General features: G+C 40.7%; 1 protein-coding gene across 2 annotated transcripts; it reads right to left on the reverse strand.

Annotated features, from left to right (window-relative positions):
- Nucleotides 1–904: 904 nt before the first annotated feature.
- LOC109873026 (cytotoxic and regulatory T cell molecule) lies at nucleotides 905–12,258 on the reverse strand. 2 transcript variants are annotated; one of them, XM_020464517.2, is made up of 10 exons: nucleotides 12,189–12,258; nucleotides 10,063–10,098; nucleotides 9,544–9,696; nucleotides 8,693–8,812; nucleotides 7,345–7,506; nucleotides 6,801–6,983; nucleotides 6,263–6,343; nucleotides 2,730–2,879; nucleotides 2,339–2,422; nucleotides 905–2,074 (listed from the first exon to the last, which is right to left on the reverse strand). In XM_020464517.2, the coding sequence occupies exons 1-10, from the start codon at nucleotides 12,232–12,234 to the stop codon at nucleotides 1,911–1,913; spliced, it is 1,179 nt and encodes a 392-aa protein (XP_020320106.1). In that variant the 5' UTR covers nucleotides 12,235–12,258; the 3' UTR covers nucleotides 905–1,910. The 2 variants fall into 2 exon arrangements, with proteins under 2 accessions (XP_020320106.1, XP_020320105.1); XM_020464516.2 differs by having other exon boundaries at nucleotides 9,961–10,098.
- Nucleotides 12,259–17,258: the final 5,000 nt, after the last annotated feature.

Raw genomic sequence — 17,258 nt, forward strand, 5'->3', positions numbered from 1 at the left:
ATTGATGAGGGGAAAAACAATTTATTCCATTTTAGAATAAGTAACAAAATGTGGAAAAAGTCAACGGGTCTGAATTCTTTCCTAATGCGCTGTACAATATAGAAAAAACTAAGTGTATACAACAGAGTATACAAATATTACAAACAACAGAAGGTAATACATCATTTTGATTTATTTTTTGTTATGAGAAGAAGGTGTTTAAATATTGTTGAACTTTATTCTCAAAAATAATAAACAGAAGTTTCACTCAAAATGGAATTTAGCTAAAATAAGAATGAGGTTGATTACGAAGAAAGGCTTTGCATATTCTTTGCTACACTGAGTGTACAAAACATGAACACTTTCCCCCAACCCACAGGGATGCTGGTCTCCGGTTATTAATTACAAAAGGTACAAGAAACATTAATTTATTTTTAAAACATTTAAAGATCATGTTTAGTAGGGGTAGCACTTGTGGATACATTTATATGAAACTTCTTTAATCATATTAGTTTTAAGAAATTTCTGTGATAGAGACCAAATATTTTCCATTAATATTTCTTCAAAAAGCCATTCCAGAAAGATATGACATAAGAAAACTCTCCTCCATCTTGTCTTGCATCCATCTTGTCCTCCCAATGCTCTCTGTCCAGTAGCGGAATGAGTTTTCATGAGGATAAATGTACGGCATAATGAAATACGTCACGATGTTAACAGGGCATCACACTAATTATCTTAGGAGACCCCCAGAAGTATGCACACTTTGTTCTAGCCCAGCATTCAACTAGCAGAACAGTTTGTGGTATTTGTTATTCAAAGGTATGTAGGCCAATTGAGAAATCACCCAAACAAAGATAGTGTAGATACTGTTGGTGTTTACATACTGGAGAGGGAATGCAAATCAACGACGCTGGACAGAGTGGAATCAGGTGTATCAAAAAGTCCGTTTATTGGTCAAAGATATCTTGTTCTACATCGTGCACGGACCTAAGGAATGTAACTCTGTGAGGAGTCAGAATAATTAGGCTGCTCAGCCAGAGTTTACAGCAGAATGTATACACAGAATAATGTAGGTGGAGTTTCTCGTGTTGATCTTCTGACTGGTCCTGAAGAGTTGGAGGCGGACTGGGCCCAGAGTTGTCTGAGGGCATCCGGTTTAACCAGAGCTTTGGTCTGCTAGTAACGCTTTATATTAGAACTGGGTGATAACCAGAGATTTATTTAGCAAAACCAACGGCATCCAGAATAACAAGATACATGGGCACAAAAATAACCCATTGTGCACTCACAGGAAACGTGCACAAGCACTACAATAAGCAATCCCACACAAAGACATGGGTGAACAGAGGGTTAAGTACACAACAAGTAATTGAGGGAACTGAAACCAGGTGTGAGGAAAAACAAGACAAATCACATGGAAAATGAAAAGTGGATCGATGATGGCTTGAAGACCGCCGACCGCCGCCCGAACAAGGAGAGGACCCGACTTCAGCGGAAGTCGTGACACAGAGTTCATTTGTTACACGCGCAGGATGCAGCAGGTGTAAACAGTACAGTGAAATGCTTGCTTACAAGCTGAACAATGCAGTTTTACTAAGTAATATAAAAGTACACCGTAGAATAAAATAAATACACACGAGAATATACACTATAAACAAGGTGGGGGGATACTTCCACAGAATAATCCATAACTATGTTGTATATTTTTATTTTATTTCAGTATAAAAATAAACTTGGATTTAAAAATATATATCATACATAATAGCAGCTTATGAGCCTGTGTACACACATAATTATCCACTGTATCACAGTAACGTTACATGTTTCAAAACAATATTAAAACAAAACAAATATTTTTTGTCACATTTTAGGTGCTTATGATTTGAATTCTCTATGTGAATTCCCAATATTAAAACACACACTGACATTTTTTACAGTTCCGTCTCCTTGATCTGAGGGCTTAGGGTTGCTCCATCTGTTTGTGGGATGACTTGAATTTCAGGAGCCTCTTCTGTTTTAGTGTTTGTTGTTGTTGTCGTCTCTGTTGCCATTGGTTCCTCAACGACATACTTTGTGAATCCAATGTTAAAAAGTCCTAGAAAAACAGGCATTTTTTTAAATCATGTGGAACATAAAATGTCCTACATTTTAGCATATATTAGACACCCTACTGGGCACACACTGGTTGAATCAACGTTGTTTCCACATAATTTCAATTAAGTTAAGTTGAATCAACGTGGAATAGACGTTGAATTGTGGGATAGGTCTTATAATCGTGCTTTTTGTCATTGTGTTCTTTCATTGGTTGTCTTTCATTGGTTGTCACAGAAATCAGACTATGTAGGATGTAAAATATTACCATTTCCCCTTCTTCTGGATTGTTTCTCTTCATTGCTTGATTTGGATCTGCTGCTCTCCACAGATTGATCAGAGTCTTCATTTTCTGTAATGATCAAAACGATGATAATTTCTGAGTAATTACTTGTGCAAAGTTTAAGATTTAGTGGCAACCCAAGTCCTTGAGGGCTGCAGGTTATTCGCTGTTTTTTGTTCTTTCTGATCTAGACCTGAAAAAACATGTTTGGTTAATATCAACTGATCCAAGAAAGAAGAAAGGAAAACCAACAGAGCGAAATTCCAGTTGAGGACTAGTTGTGCACAACTGCCATAAACCAAAGATGACCAAACATGCAAAGTCATGAGAAGATCCTAAACAGTGAGAGCCGAGAGGTGTGCTGGTCTCTAGTTACCTTTCTTCCAGAGTATGTGAGCCCTCCTCAGCTTGATTACAAAGAATGCAACGACCACCAGCAGACCAAGGATGAGGCACGTCACGAGGAAGATGAGCAACGGCGCACTGCTTCCATTTCCTCTCTGCCTCTCCGTCTCATCGAAGATTCCTGTGAATGAGACCACCAGTGCAACTTTAGCCTCTTCTACTGTAGCCTTATATCCAAATCTGGCTTACACAGCCCCTAAACATGACACACTTAACCAGATCTGTATGCACTTCGGAAAAATAGTAAGACTGTCTTACCTGAATCCTGAATCCTATTGTTTTATCCACAAATACACTCCATATCCTCTAGAAAAAGGTGACTGTAGGTACTGTCTGGAATAGCTGTATGATGAATGCATCATACAGCTATTCCAGACAGTACCTACAGTCACCTTGTTCAGGAGGATATGGAGTATATTTGTGGATAAAACAATCGTTTTTCAATTGATTATACTATTGGATACTGCTTTGATGGACATCTGAATATTTTTCAGGTATTTTACAAATGTTCCATCCCGAGAATAAATTGCTTTTCCCGCCAAAACAGGAAGTGTCATTCAAAAGCAATTTAAAGCAAATAAAAATGTCTGGATTTGATTAGAGCTTTGATCAGTATGAAAATTCAAACCTGATGCTACCTGAGCCGTATATTAAATACATTTTATGAGCCCTACAGTAACGACATTTAATGAACCGAAGCCTAAAAAAGCCCAAATGATTGTGCCGTTATCCAATACATATATGATATAGGCTATTGCACATTACGCACAACAGAAAAAACATAAAAGCCCATAGATGTAGCTAGCTATATGCTCTCTTGGTTAAATAAATTAAACTAGCTCCAGCAGACTAATCTTTTTGATTGTGATATATGTATGTAATATATTGTAGCCTATTATATTGTAATATATGGACTGCAATTATGCACATCGTTCAAACCATGATAAAGCAGAAGAGTACATGCGATTCAGGTGCAGCAAATGCGGTCTACAAAGTTACAGCGAATTTGATGTTAATTTTGAAATATAATTGGGCCTATTTGTATAATTAGTTGGCTGATGAATACAGTGCATTCGGGAAAGTATTCAGACCCCTTTACTTTTTCCACATTTTGTTACATTACAACCTTATTCTAAAACAGATTAAATAGTTTATTTCCCTCATTAATCTACACATAATACCCCATAATGACAAAGCAAAAACTGGATTTGATAAATGTTTGAAAATGAATTTTAAAAAAATCCCTGAAATATCACATTAACATAAGTATTCAGACCCTTTACTTTGGCAGCGATTACAGCCTCACGTCTTCCTGGGTGTGACGCTACAAGCTTGGCACACTTGTATTTGGGGAGGTTCTCCCATTCTTCTCTGCGAAACCTCTCAAGCTCTGTCAGGTTTAATGGACAGCTATTTTCAGGTCTCTCCAGAGAAGTTAGATCGGGTTCATGTCCGGGCTCTGGCTGGGCCACTCAAAGACATTCAGAGACTTGTCCTGAAGCCACTCCTGCGTTGTCTTGGCTGTGTGCTTAGGGTTGTTGTCCTGTTGGAAGGTGAACCTTCGCTCCAGTCTGAGGTCCTTAACACTCTGGAGCAGGTTTTCATTAAGGATCTCTCTGTACTTTGCTCCATTCATCTTTCCCTCGATCCTGACTGATCTCCCAGTCCCTGCCGCTGAAAAATATCTCCACAGCATGAAGCTGCCACCACCATGCTTCACCATAGGGATGGTATTAGGTTTCATCCAGACGTGACACTTGGCATTCAGGCCAAAGAGTTCAATATTGGTTTCATCAGACCAACCTTTTAGCAAACTCCAAGTGGGCTGTCATGTGCCTTTTACTGAGGAGTGGCTTCCCTCTGGCCTCTCTACTGTAAAGGCTTGATTGGTGGAGTGCTGCAGAGATGTTTGTCCTTCTGGAAGGTTCTCTCATCTCCACAGAGGAACTCTGGAGCTCTGTCAGAGTGACAATCGGGTTCTTGGTCACCTCCCTGACCAAGGCCCTTCTCCCCCGATTGCTCAGTTAGGCTGGGCAGCCAGTTCTAGGAAGAGTCTTGGTGGTTCCAACCTTCTTCCATTTAAGAATGATGGAGGCGGCCTCCCGGGTGGTGCAGTGGTCTAGAGCACTGCACTGCAGCGCTAACTGTGCCACCAGAGACCCTGGGTTCGCGCCCAGGCTCTGTCGCACCCGGCCGCGTCCGTGGGGCGACGAACAATTGGCCTAGCGTCATCCGGGTTAGGCCGGTAGGGAAATCCTTGTCTCATCGCACACCAGGGACTCCTGTGGCGGGCCGGGCGCAGTGCACGCTAACCAGGTCGCCAGGTGCATGGTGTTTCCTCCGACACATTGGTGTGGCTGGCTTCCGGATTAGATGCGCGCTGTGTTAAGAAGCAGTGCGGCTTGGTTGGGTTGTGTTTCGGGGGACACATGACTTTCGACCTTCGTCTCTCCCGAGCCCATACGGGTGTTGTAGCGATGAGACAAGATAGTAACTACTAACAATTGGATCCCACGAAATTGGGGGTAAAATTTAAAATTAAAAAATGATGGAGAATGATGGAAACCACTGTGTTCTTGGGGACCTTCAATGCTGCAGAAATGTTTTGGTACCATTCCCCAGATCTGTGCTTCGACACAATCCTGTCTTGGAGCTCTACAGACAATTCCTTCGACCTCATGGCTTGGTTTTTGCTCTGACGTGCACTGTCAACTGTGGGACCTTATGTGTGTGCCTTTCCAAATCATGTCCAATCAATTGAATTTACCACAGGTGAACACCAATCAAGTTGTAGAAACATCAAGGAGGATCAAGGTAAACAGGATGCACAATTCCGAGTCTCATAGCAAAGGGTCTGAATACCTTTTGTAAATAACGTATTTCTGTTCTTTATTTTTAATAATAGTCTAGCTTTTCCTCCATGGGACTCTAAGAGCTAAGGAGCGTTTTTTAAGGAGGCCAGTGGAGCACAGGTGATTTAAAGCAACGATATTCAAGTTTTTTTAAACTCTGCAGCTGCAATAGTTTTTTAAAACGATCTTTACAATTAAAAACAAGGTGACCCCGAAAGCAAGATGAGTAAAAATAGACGCGCATTCGGTCTTTATATTACTGTAGCATAGGCTATGCTGTAGCAAATGTAGGCCTCCCGGTCACAAGACAAAAAGTGGTCTGTCTGTCTGTCCCCACCCTGAGCCTTGATTCATCATGCAGAGGGCATAGAGAAGCCAGATTTAGATATCGCATGTAATTTAGCAGTTCCCTTTCACGCCATGCTGTTCATATAAATCATTTATCATAATTTACCTGTTTCTCACAGTTCTTTATCCCGGTAAATCCGGGTAAATCTCGGTCACGGTTCCCACCATTCAACCATAATTTGTAGTGATGGAAAGTCACCACTAGGTGGAGAAGCAGCCCACTGAATAACTTGTAAGACTAGATGGCAATGATCCTGTGAATTTCTTCCCATACAATACTAGCTATGGTTAGTCTCGTTCTTACCTGTAGTACTGGTTGAGTTGCTACTGCTGTCATTAGCAAGTGTGTACCCTGTAGCTTCAAACACTGAGTGGGCTGGCTGACCTGGAGGTGAAGATATTCAACAGACATTGATAACTCCAATGACGAAATGCATTTGTTGATTCATTACAAACTAAATAGACTTCTAGTTGTTGATTTGTGGTTTTATTGTATTGATATAACAGTACAGTGTAAGTCATTTTCACTCACTGATTGTACTACAGATGAAAATGTTGTAATTTAAGTCAATATATATAACAACAAATGGCAAAATCCAGGTACCTTAAATGAACACAAAAAAAGCATGAGCTGAAATTCTGGTTTAAATTGAGGACCTATATGGCTAATATTGCTATTCACTTCCATTTATGGTATGAGAACCAAGTGCCTTTGTTTTGCACCTTAGCAGTTTTCAAACTTTTCACAAACACAAACTTTTCACATGTTGAAAACCAACTCGCAAAACATTTGTAGATGTAACCTCAGGGCAACATGGCTGTTAATAAAATGTCTTACTTACTGTGAGTGCTGAGTTGTGAGTCAGGGGTTGATGCTGGTGAACGCTTTGTATTGGGCCAATCTAAGGCTGTAGCTGTTGGTTTTTCTGTTGACACCTGTGTACCAGGCCAACGGGAGACTGTTGTTGGACCTTCTGTACTTGGCCAATGAGAGGTTCTCGAAGTGGAGTGTGATTCCTCAGAGGCTATAAGATAGAAGGGAATTTCAGTTATTGATGTTTGTGTGGTAAAGATACCCTAGTGTGCCATGACCCTACAGTTCTTATGGCATAATTTTAAACCAGTGAGAAAGTACCCACAGTGTGACTGTGCAGTGAAACCACAAATGTGCACACTTTCCTTTCAATGTTCCTCAAATAGAACACTACAAGCAGAACTACATTTTAAATAAAGGCATACCTGTTATTTTAAATTCTTTGTTGGATATTTCCACCTTACTCTCAAGGTGGTCATCTGAGCTTTATGTCATAGTATTGTCATTTTTTATACCCTGCTAAATTCAACTTCCCATAGCTTGAAAGTGTGAACAATGAACTTGGGACTTACGATTCTGTCCAATTTTTACGAAATTCATCAGAGAAGAATTGTGTAAGGCTGGATGGCGAACGATGCATTTCACTGTGACTCTCCTCTTGTGGGACTGAACATGCAAGATATCCAGGGAGGAATATGTGTTTTTTTCCAAAAGATACTGGGACTGAGGCTGAGCTAAATAACAAGAGAAAGGTTCAATTAACTTTTGGTAAAGTGTCAAAATGTCATATGTAACAGAACGTCAACAACCATCATACTTATTCTTATAATACTGACCTGCACTGCCCTTTACAGGGAGAATACAGACATTTCACTTCCCTTTATTTTGGATGAGATAAAGTGGAATGTGTGGGGGATTTGTTTTCGCAGGGGAAGTCTAAACTGTTTTGAGGCATTTCCCTTCGTTATATATCATCACAACATCCTCAGTCTCTTACTACTCCATTTTGACTTGTCTTGTGTTTTTATTTTCCACAATCCCTTAAAGTGGTTGTTATCATTGGTTAAATATATTGAATCATGTAAGTGGGGCTCCAGGTAGCCTGGAGGGTCGGAGCATTAGGCCAGTAAGTGAAAGGCTGCTGGATCGAATCCCCGAGCTGACAAGGTAAAAATCTGTCGTTCTGCTCCTGAGCAAGGCAGTTAACCCACTGTACCCCGGGCCCCGAAGACATGAATGTCAATTAAGGCAGCCCTCCGCACTTCTCAGATTCAGAGGGGTTGGGTTAAATGCGAAAGACACATTTCAGTTGAATGCTTTCAGTTGTACAACTGACTAGCTATCCCCCTTTTAAGTGAACGGCAGGGTGGGGCAGGGAAGCAAACCAAGGTCGCTGGTGTGAAATGCAAACACCCTATGCATTGTGCCAATAGAGTTAACCCACTTGGTGTGAAATTGAAACGTTCCTGATTTTGCGAAGAATGCTACACTGCCCCCTCCAGACAGAAAAGGCATGTCTCCGCACTTCAATCTACCGTTAACGACCGCCATTCCACTTCTGTCACAAATATAGTGTCAGGGGTTATGTTCTGCCAGGAAGTCTTGTTAAGTGTTGATTGTGCACAGGTGTGGCAACTGGCAGAGCTGTGAGGCTGTTGGAGTTTGGTGGCCATGTAAACCTTTGATTTGAACATTTAGTTTTTGTTTTGTTGTCCTTTTTGTATATACTATTATTTGTTGGTCATGCACCATTTTTTAACATAACTCACTTGGGCTGGTCAACCAGGAGTCAAAACACACCCTTTAGCTAGGCCTAGGACCCCTAGAAATAGTAAGTGTGCCAAAATCAGAAGGTTTCGATCGTAACATAATCCCTTGCCATGAAATCTACTAAGTGAATCTAGAATAAAGGTAACTTACCATCAATTTCTAACCCACTCCCCAAAAGCCATGAAATTTTGGGAGGATGGCTATTTCCCACTGCAGAACATTTGATGGTAGTCTTTCCATTGTGTTCTGTTATCTCCAATTTTGGCATACCTTGAGAATGACAAAAAGAGTGAGGTTATGATATTGGGATTCAACTGAATTAGTTGGAAGTGGGAATGGGGCAAGCACTCTACCACCTGACATCTGCTAAATATGTGTATGTGACCAATAACATTTGATTTGAATGTTCGCTCCCACTTTATTTAGATAGATTATCTACAGATGGTCATACTATGTTTATAAGCAACTGCTTAATAAGGTTATGGTTAGGATAAGGGTTAGTGGATAATTAGTTGAAATGTTGTTGACAATTATCGAACATGTACAAACCATTTACTTAGGACTATCCACAAAGTATTACCGAATATTCTACTATCAACGGTCATCAAAATTGTTAAAAGGTTTTATAAACAATTATCATAAATGCAACAGTTGGACAATGGATGAAGATATATTTTTTAATCCATCAGGTATTGAATGAATTATAGCAATAACATGTTTTACTGGTAGAGCACATAACATGTTTCTTCTTAGAATGCACTCATATATACATTTTTTATTGTTATCAGGTATTTATTTTCTATTGTGTTAAAATAAAGAAAATTATATGTGCCTCATTTGCATAAATATCCAGTGAGATTTAGGTGACAAGTGGATTTTGTACCACTCAAACACAGGAAATATATGGCATTCGCGTTGACAATTCTACTCAGTAAAGACAAAGGCTGTGTGCTTTCTTAATCACTATAGACAACAATGCTATGACAATATGTCATACTTACCCAAAACTGTCACGGTAATTGACTTCACTACAGGCACTTTTGTGTAATGTAAACATGTGTAGAGGCCTCCATCTTTGAAGGTGACATCAGACACACTGACTGAAAAATCGGACTCGGACAAGTTGATTATCTTGTAGCGCTTATCCCTCAGGGCTGTTAGTGAAGATAAGGAAGAGAGAATGCATGTCACATCATGACTCAACTACTTTAGTTCATAACAAAGATGTTACAATATGAGTAGGAACAAACATTTTTACTTGTATCATGTACAACTATTATTATTCTAGCCATATAGCTGTCAACATGTATTGCTCATTTATTTAGTGGGCTTCCAGTCTACATTCAAATGGAGATACTGCTTCGTTTCTGTATATAAAATAAAATGAACGTCTATATGTGTTATTATAATATCCTCACCCTTATGGTCATTGAAAAACATCACATGCCCGTTAGGATTCTTCCATTCCACGTGGCTCCTGTGAGCATTTCTAATGTGACACTTAATAGTTAGAGTCTCACCCTCCATCACGGTCATATGTTGCACTGCAACGGAACCTGCAATGGCAAATACAAATGAGTTAGTATAGGACATACTTTGATTGACAGGATAGAATGTTCCAACATGATTGAAACATGAACATAATGAAACATGTTCACCCTACTTTTCAACAGCACTTTCCTCTTTCTTACAGTATTCCATTAACATAATATGATTATGGATGGACTGTATTGAAAAGCAATCATACAGAGGAGATTTAGGGGTCGTAGAATGATGAGTAAGTGGGCAGTGTAAATTATCTGGATAAGACCTGACAGACCCTTATACCGACCCCTCATTTCTCACAGCTCTGACTCATAGCACTATTCTACCACTCTGCCTGCCCCTGGTCTGGGGGCCACAGATGAAACTGAAGTAGACTGAGTTGCTATTGTCGGGCTTGAGGTGTGACAAACAACATGCGGGGTGTGCATTTGCCCCTACACTGCACGTAGGCCTACAGATTATGCAGCCAACTTTCACACAGCCTTCTACACTGCAACTGACAGGAAATCAAACATAGTGTGGTCAGTCACCATTCACATGAGGGGTGTGAAAGCGAAAGCAAGGGGCATGTGGTTTTCGTCACACTGTCTATGTGAGCGTCATGTGTTCCTTTTTCCTATGCTACTGCTATGATGACTAGTTGCAGGCCTACTGTATATGGAAAAATGAACTGTGGTGGCAAATTGACACCGTTGGTGTTGGTGGGCTTGAAAAGTTTTGAAGGGTAACTGTTTTCATACATTGTGTGGGCTAAAATAATGTAACCTTATAATAGGGCAATGCTATATAGCACCTACTGAAATGAAAGAAATTCCATGGGGATGGTCTATGGTGGTCCATGGAATTACTGTAATTTAGAATTAAACCGTTGTGATTATTAGAGCTGTCTTCAACGATTGAATTCAATATTCATATATTAAATGAGGTACAGTATATGAACCCCAATGAGAGCTGATGACAACCTTTAATGGTTGAAACATTGTGATAATAAACACAGAGCTTGTATTACAGTGCTGAGTCTTTTTGCCAATTCCTAATATACTGCATAACTAGACTCTTTTTGTTATCAATTTAAAAACCATGCTATATGATTAAAAAGTCACCAAATGACATTCAGGGATGCAAAGAATCATTTTTAAACAAGGCAACAATTAGTACACATTTTCACTGTGATACAATCCAAAGAGCATTTGATCATGTTTATTATTTTAGTGTTGTCACTACTTGTCAGACTGCCAGAAAAACCACAAGATGGTTATCATACTATACTCTAGCAATAAGGCACGAGGGGGTATGATATATGGCCAATATACCACGGCTAAGGGCTGTTCTTATGCTCGACGCAACGCAGAGTGCCTGGATACAGCACTTAGCAGTGTTGTATTGGCCATATACCACAAGCCCCTGAGTTGCCTTATTGCTATTATAAACTGGTTACCAACATAATTAGAACAGTATACCCATGGTATACGGTCTGATATACCACGGCTTTCAGGCAAATCAACATTCAGTCCTCGAACCACCCAGATTATAAAATAGTATTGTATATACGCTATGTGACACTGAAAATAAAAAACTGATGACATTGGCAGATTATTGAACATTTTTGGAAGATACTGTGTAATCAAAAGTAGAGCACTGTGGTCAACAGTGGCTTTCTGTGTTTCTCTAAGTATTCACCTGTATACATCATATGCTAGGCTGTATATCGATATACAACATTTCTCTCCAACCCGAGTACATTTTAATAACAGCATTGATTTATCTCAATCTATTGGTAACATCATTCAGATGCACTTACAGTAGAGCAATTCCCCTCCACAATTCTCATGAAAACAACTAAATGTGTCACAGCACCAGTATCAATAAAAAAAACAGTTCCATTTTAATTGATCTGACATGCTGACAAAGATTGTGGAAACATTTACAATTTAAAAAATATCTAAATATAAATACAGCAAACATATTGATTTGTGTTATCTTACAACAAATACATATATCTCTGTCAATCTGTATTGTATAGGCCTACATGTACCCTGCCTGGGTACTTTGTACCTAATCGTCTCTGACACAATTACTTTCAGTGAAGTAGCCTACTCACCCCTTACAAACAAGACTAGGAAGCAAAGCTGCAGCTTTAGTGGCATCTTGACTGTCAGATTCAGATGTGGACTATCAGAGCCACTTCCTCTCTGAGGTGCCTTTATACACTAAAGCAAGGGGCCTTCCATGACATCACAGCAAAATTCATGGGGTTTCCACGCAACACTGAATACATTTACTTTCAAAGGCATTTCGGGTGATACATTTAGAGGTTGTTGATCACATGGAATGAAAAATAAAACAATGTTGATTGGATTATGAATTGACAAATATTAAGAATGTCTATTTTCTAGTCTTTATGACATCTCTTGAAACTTATCACCATGCACCAATGTTGTAACCTGGTAGAACCAGCCTGATCCCTGCGTTTACTATTCTATTTCACTTATAATACTATATCAGTCTGGGAATTGTCCAATAGATGCGGGGTTGGAGGCATTAATGTTATTATGGTGAATCATCGAAAGACTGGGTGTAGTAGTGTGAGTCTGCTGGATCCCAGCCCACTCTGGATGAAATAGTAGACCAGGTAGCCAAAAGGGCTTTAAAAGTAGATTAACATTCTTGCTCCACTTGGTAGAGGTGAGGCCAGATGTAAGATTAGAGACATTATTATAGATGTGTGGCAAAAGAAGTGGGACCACGAGCCCAAGATGCGGCATTTATATGCCCTCCAAAGAAAGGTTGGTGGACCAAAATTCAAAAGTCAGATTAGGAAGGAAGAGGTGGTGTTTGATCGGTTGGGCCTAGGACATTGAACTCATTACATCTGGTTGGCAAGCATGTGAATAGTTTGTGTACAGTGTATGGTTGATGAAACAGTGAAGCATGTGTTGATGTATTGTTGTAGGTACCGGAATGTAAAAGAAAGGGAAAGATTCATGTGTATGGTTATTAAGGTTGTATGGGGGGTTGTAAGGGATTTTTTGGATGGGTTTGTTATCAGCATGTTAAATGTGCAACCAGAGGGAAAACAATTCTAGACAACCTTTACTCCACACACAGAGACGGGTACAAAGCTATCCCTCGCCCCCCATTTGCAAATCTGACCATAGTTCTATCCTCCTGATTCCTGCGTACAAGGAAAAATGGAAGCATGAAGCACCAGTGACTCGGTCTATAAAAAAAATGGCCAGATAAAGCAGATGCTAAACTACAGGACTGTTTTCCTAGCACAGACTGGAATACGTTCCGGAATTCTTCCGATGGCATTTAGAAGTAAACCACATCAGACACTGGCTTTATCAATAAGTGCATTGAGGACGTCATCCCCACAGTGACTGTAAGTACATACCCCAACCAAAAGCCATGGATTACAGGCAACATTCGCACTGAGCTAAAGAGTAGAGCTGCCGCTTTCAATGAGTGGGACTCTTACCTGGAAGCTTATAAGAAATCCCTCTATACCCTCTGACGAACCATCAAATAGGCAAAGAGTCAATACAGGACTAAGATCGAATCCTACTACACCGGCTCCGATGCTCTTCGGCTATGACAGGGCTTGCAAACTATTACAGACTACAAAGGGAAGCATAGCTGAGAGCTGCCCAGTGACATGAGCCTACCAGACGAGCTAAATAACTTCTATGCTCGCTTTGAGGTAAGTAACACTTAAACATGCATGAGAGCATCAGCTATTCCGGACGACTGTGTGATCACGCTCTCCATAGCCGATGTGAGTAAGACGGCAGGGTAGCCTAGTGGTTAGAGCGTTGGACTAGTAACCGGAAGGTTGCAAGTTCAAACCCCCGAGCTGACAAGGTACAAATCTGTCGTTCTGCCCCTGAACAGGCAGTTAACCCACTGTTCCTAGGATGTCATTGAAAATAAGAATTTGTTCTTAACTGATTGCCTGGTTAAATAAAGTTATAAAAAAAAAGACCTTTAAACAGGTCAACATTAACAAGGCCGCAGGACATGTGCTCCGAGCATGTGCTGACCAACTGGCAAGTGTCTTCACTGACATTTTCAACCTCTCTCTGTCTGAGTCTGTAATACCAACATGTTTCAAGCAGACCACCATAGTCCCTGTGCCCAAGAACATTAAGGTAACCTGTCTAAATGACTACAGACCCGTAGCACTCACGTCCGTAGCCAGGAAATGCTTTGAAAGGATGGTCATGGCTCACATCAACACCATTATCCCAGAAACCCTAGACCCACTCCAATCTGCATACTGCACCAACAGATCTACAGATTATGCAATCTCTATTGCTCTTCACACCTGGACAAAAGGAACACCTATGTGAGAATGCTATTTTCTACAGATCAGCATACAACACCATAGTGCCCTCAAAGCTCATCACTAAGCTAAGGACCATGGGACTAAACACCTCCCTCTGCAACTGGATCCTGGTCTTCATGACTGGCTGCCCCCAGGTGGTAAGGGTAGGTAACAACACATCCGCCACGCTGATCCTCAACATAGGGGTGCGTGCTCAGTCCCCTCCTGTACTCTGTTTACTCATGACTGCATGGCTAGGCACTACTCCAACACCATTATTAAGTTTGCTGATGACTCAACAGTGGTAGGCCTGATCACCAACAATGATGAGACAGCCTATAGGGAAGAGGTCAGAGACCTGACCATGTGGTGCAAGGACAACAACCTTTCCCTCAACGTGATCAAGACAAAGGAGATGATTGTGGTCTACAGGAAAAGGAGGACTGAGCACACCACCATTCTCATCGATGGGGCTGCAGTGGAACAGGTTGAGAGATTCAAGTTCCTTTCGTCCACATCACCAACAAACTAACATGGTCAAAGCACACCAAGACAGTCGTGAAGAGGGCACGACAAAACGTATTCTCCCTTAGGAGACTGAAAAAATTTGGCATGGGTCCTCAAATCCTCAAAAGGTTTTACAGCTACACCATCAAGAGCATCCTGACGGGCTGCATCACTGCCTGGTATGGCAACTGCTCGGCCTCCAACTGCAAGGCACTACAGAAGGTAGTGCGAACGGCCAGATACATCACCGGGGCAAAGCTTCCTGCCATCCAAGACCTCTATACCAGGCTGTGTCAGAGGAAGGCCCTAAAAATTGTCAAAGACTCCAGCCACTCTAGTCATAGACTATTCTCTCTGCTATCGCATGGCAAGCGGTATCGGAGCGCCAAGTCTAGGTCTAAGAGGCTTTCAAACAGCTTATACCCCCAAACCATAAGACTCCTGAACAGCTAATCAAATGGCTACCCCCCCCCCCCCCCCGCACATTGACTCTGTACCGGTACCCCCTGTATATAGCCCCGCTATTGTTATTTACTGTTGCTCTTTAATTATTTGTTATTTTTATCTCTTACTTTTTTTTAAAGGTATTTGCTTAAAACTGCATTGTTGGTTAAGGGCTTGTAAGTAAGCATTTCACTGTAAGGTATTCGGCGCATGTGACAAATCATTTTAATTTTAATTTTATTTGTATAAGATCTCCTAAGCCTGTGTTAACCTCAGGCCTTATTTTCAGCGTTTATCCCAAAACCCTATTCTTTCCCTATAGGAATGGTTGAACGAACCACATGTAAGATTTATTAAAAGTTAAAGAGCAGCAGAATAGTGATCAGATATTTTTTGTATTTTTTCTTTACATAGGCATTGCGCCATGGCCACCACTGACCAAATATTTTACATAACCATCTGCATTTGTGATAAGAACTGATTTTGTTGGGTCCCCACTTACATTGCATGAAATTGGCACTTTGTGTCACGCCTTGGTCTTAGTATTTTGTGTTTTCTTGAATTATTTGGTCAGGCCAGGGTGTGACATGGGTTATTGTGGTGTGTTTTTGTCTTAGGGGTTTTGTGGGGTGTCTACGTAGTCTATGGCTGCCTGAGGCGGTTCTCAATCAGAGTCAGGTGATTATCGTTGTCTCTGATTGGGAACCATATTTAGGCAGCCATATTCTGTGAGTGTTTTCGTGGGTGATTGTTCCTGTCTCAGTGTGTTTGTATTTCACCAGACAGGCTGTATTAGGTTTTCACATTTCCCGTTTGTTGTTTTGTATTGTTCGTATTCGTTCTCATTAAACATGTATCGAACTAACCACGCTGCATTTTGGTCCGATCCTTGTTCTACCTCTTCGTCAGAGGAGGAGATAGAAGAGAGCCGTAACACTTTGGTGCACATTAAGAACACACAGCTTAGATATTCCCACCCCTTCCACCTCATCACAAGTGAGCTGATGTTAGAGAAGTAAATTGCCGAACCTGACTCACAGGATGAAAAAGCCAAAGACAGTTTTTACAAACCGAAATTGCCAACAAATGTGTGTTTGATAATAGTGCCAGCCAAAAATAAAGCACTCAGGCTCAGACGGTTTCAATGAGGAATGACAGACTGATCTGTGAAGAGAAATGGTGAACGGAATGGTGAGAATGGTGAACGCAGCAATCAGGCTAGGTTCACCAGGCTATACCAATGTTGTACAGTGACTACTGTTGTTTGAGGTCTATTGGAAGTAGGATGAGGTTCACAGCTCTACAACATACTAATAGAATGAATCTGCAAATCATTTATCATTTCCTTTTAGTACAATTTCAAATCAAAAAAGAAAAACTAGCAGAACATTTAAATGTTTAACACAAACGCCCACTTCCAAATTGAGCGTTTGCCCCACCCCCTAGACATGGGTGTTTGTGCAGGCTCAATCTAAAAGTTCAGTGAAAATTCCACAGAGGCAATCAAGGGTGAGCTATTACAATATCTGTCCAATCCTTTCAGAACTATACGTGCTTTGGAAGTAGGGTATGGGGGTTGATTTAGAATTGTGTAAGAATATAGTCAAGAGCATTTTCTAGACTAAAGCCTCAAATAGAAGGCTACAATTACATCTATTCAATATCTCTTCAGCTCAGTGTTCTATGATGGCATCTAGTGGAGAAACTTCATGAAATTAAATCCAGTGGTTGATACTGCATCTTGCATCAATAATAGAGTATGAGGAACTACACAGAAAGCTACACAATTCCCCCTCTCTCTAGAAGTGTCCCATGCACAAAAGCAAATGGGAATCTTCTTCAAAGGCCTGTGGGACTATCCTACTGCTGTCACCAGTGTCGAAATTGAAGTGG

This window comes from Oncorhynchus kisutch, linkage group LG28 (genome assembly GCF_002021735.2).
Source record: "Oncorhynchus kisutch isolate 150728-3 linkage group LG28, Okis_V2, whole genome shotgun sequence".
Lineage (NCBI taxonomy): Eukaryota > Metazoa > Chordata > Actinopteri > Salmoniformes > Salmonidae > Oncorhynchus > Oncorhynchus kisutch.

Excerpts from the sequence above, each read along its gene's own strand:
- LOC109873026 (XM_020464516.2), bottom strand. The coding sequence starts at position 12,234 with ATGCCACTAAAGCTGCAGCTTTGCTTCCTAGTCTTGTTTGTAAGGG. Across the intron at positions 9,697-9,960 it reads GTTTTTCAATGACCATAAGG|CCCTGAGGGATAAGCGCTAC; the intron begins GTGAGGATATTA and ends CTTCACTAACAG. Across the intron at positions 2,075-2,338 it reads ATCCAGAAGAAGGGGAAATG|GACTTTTTAACATTGGATTC; the intron begins GTAATATTTTAC and ends CTGTTTTTCTAG.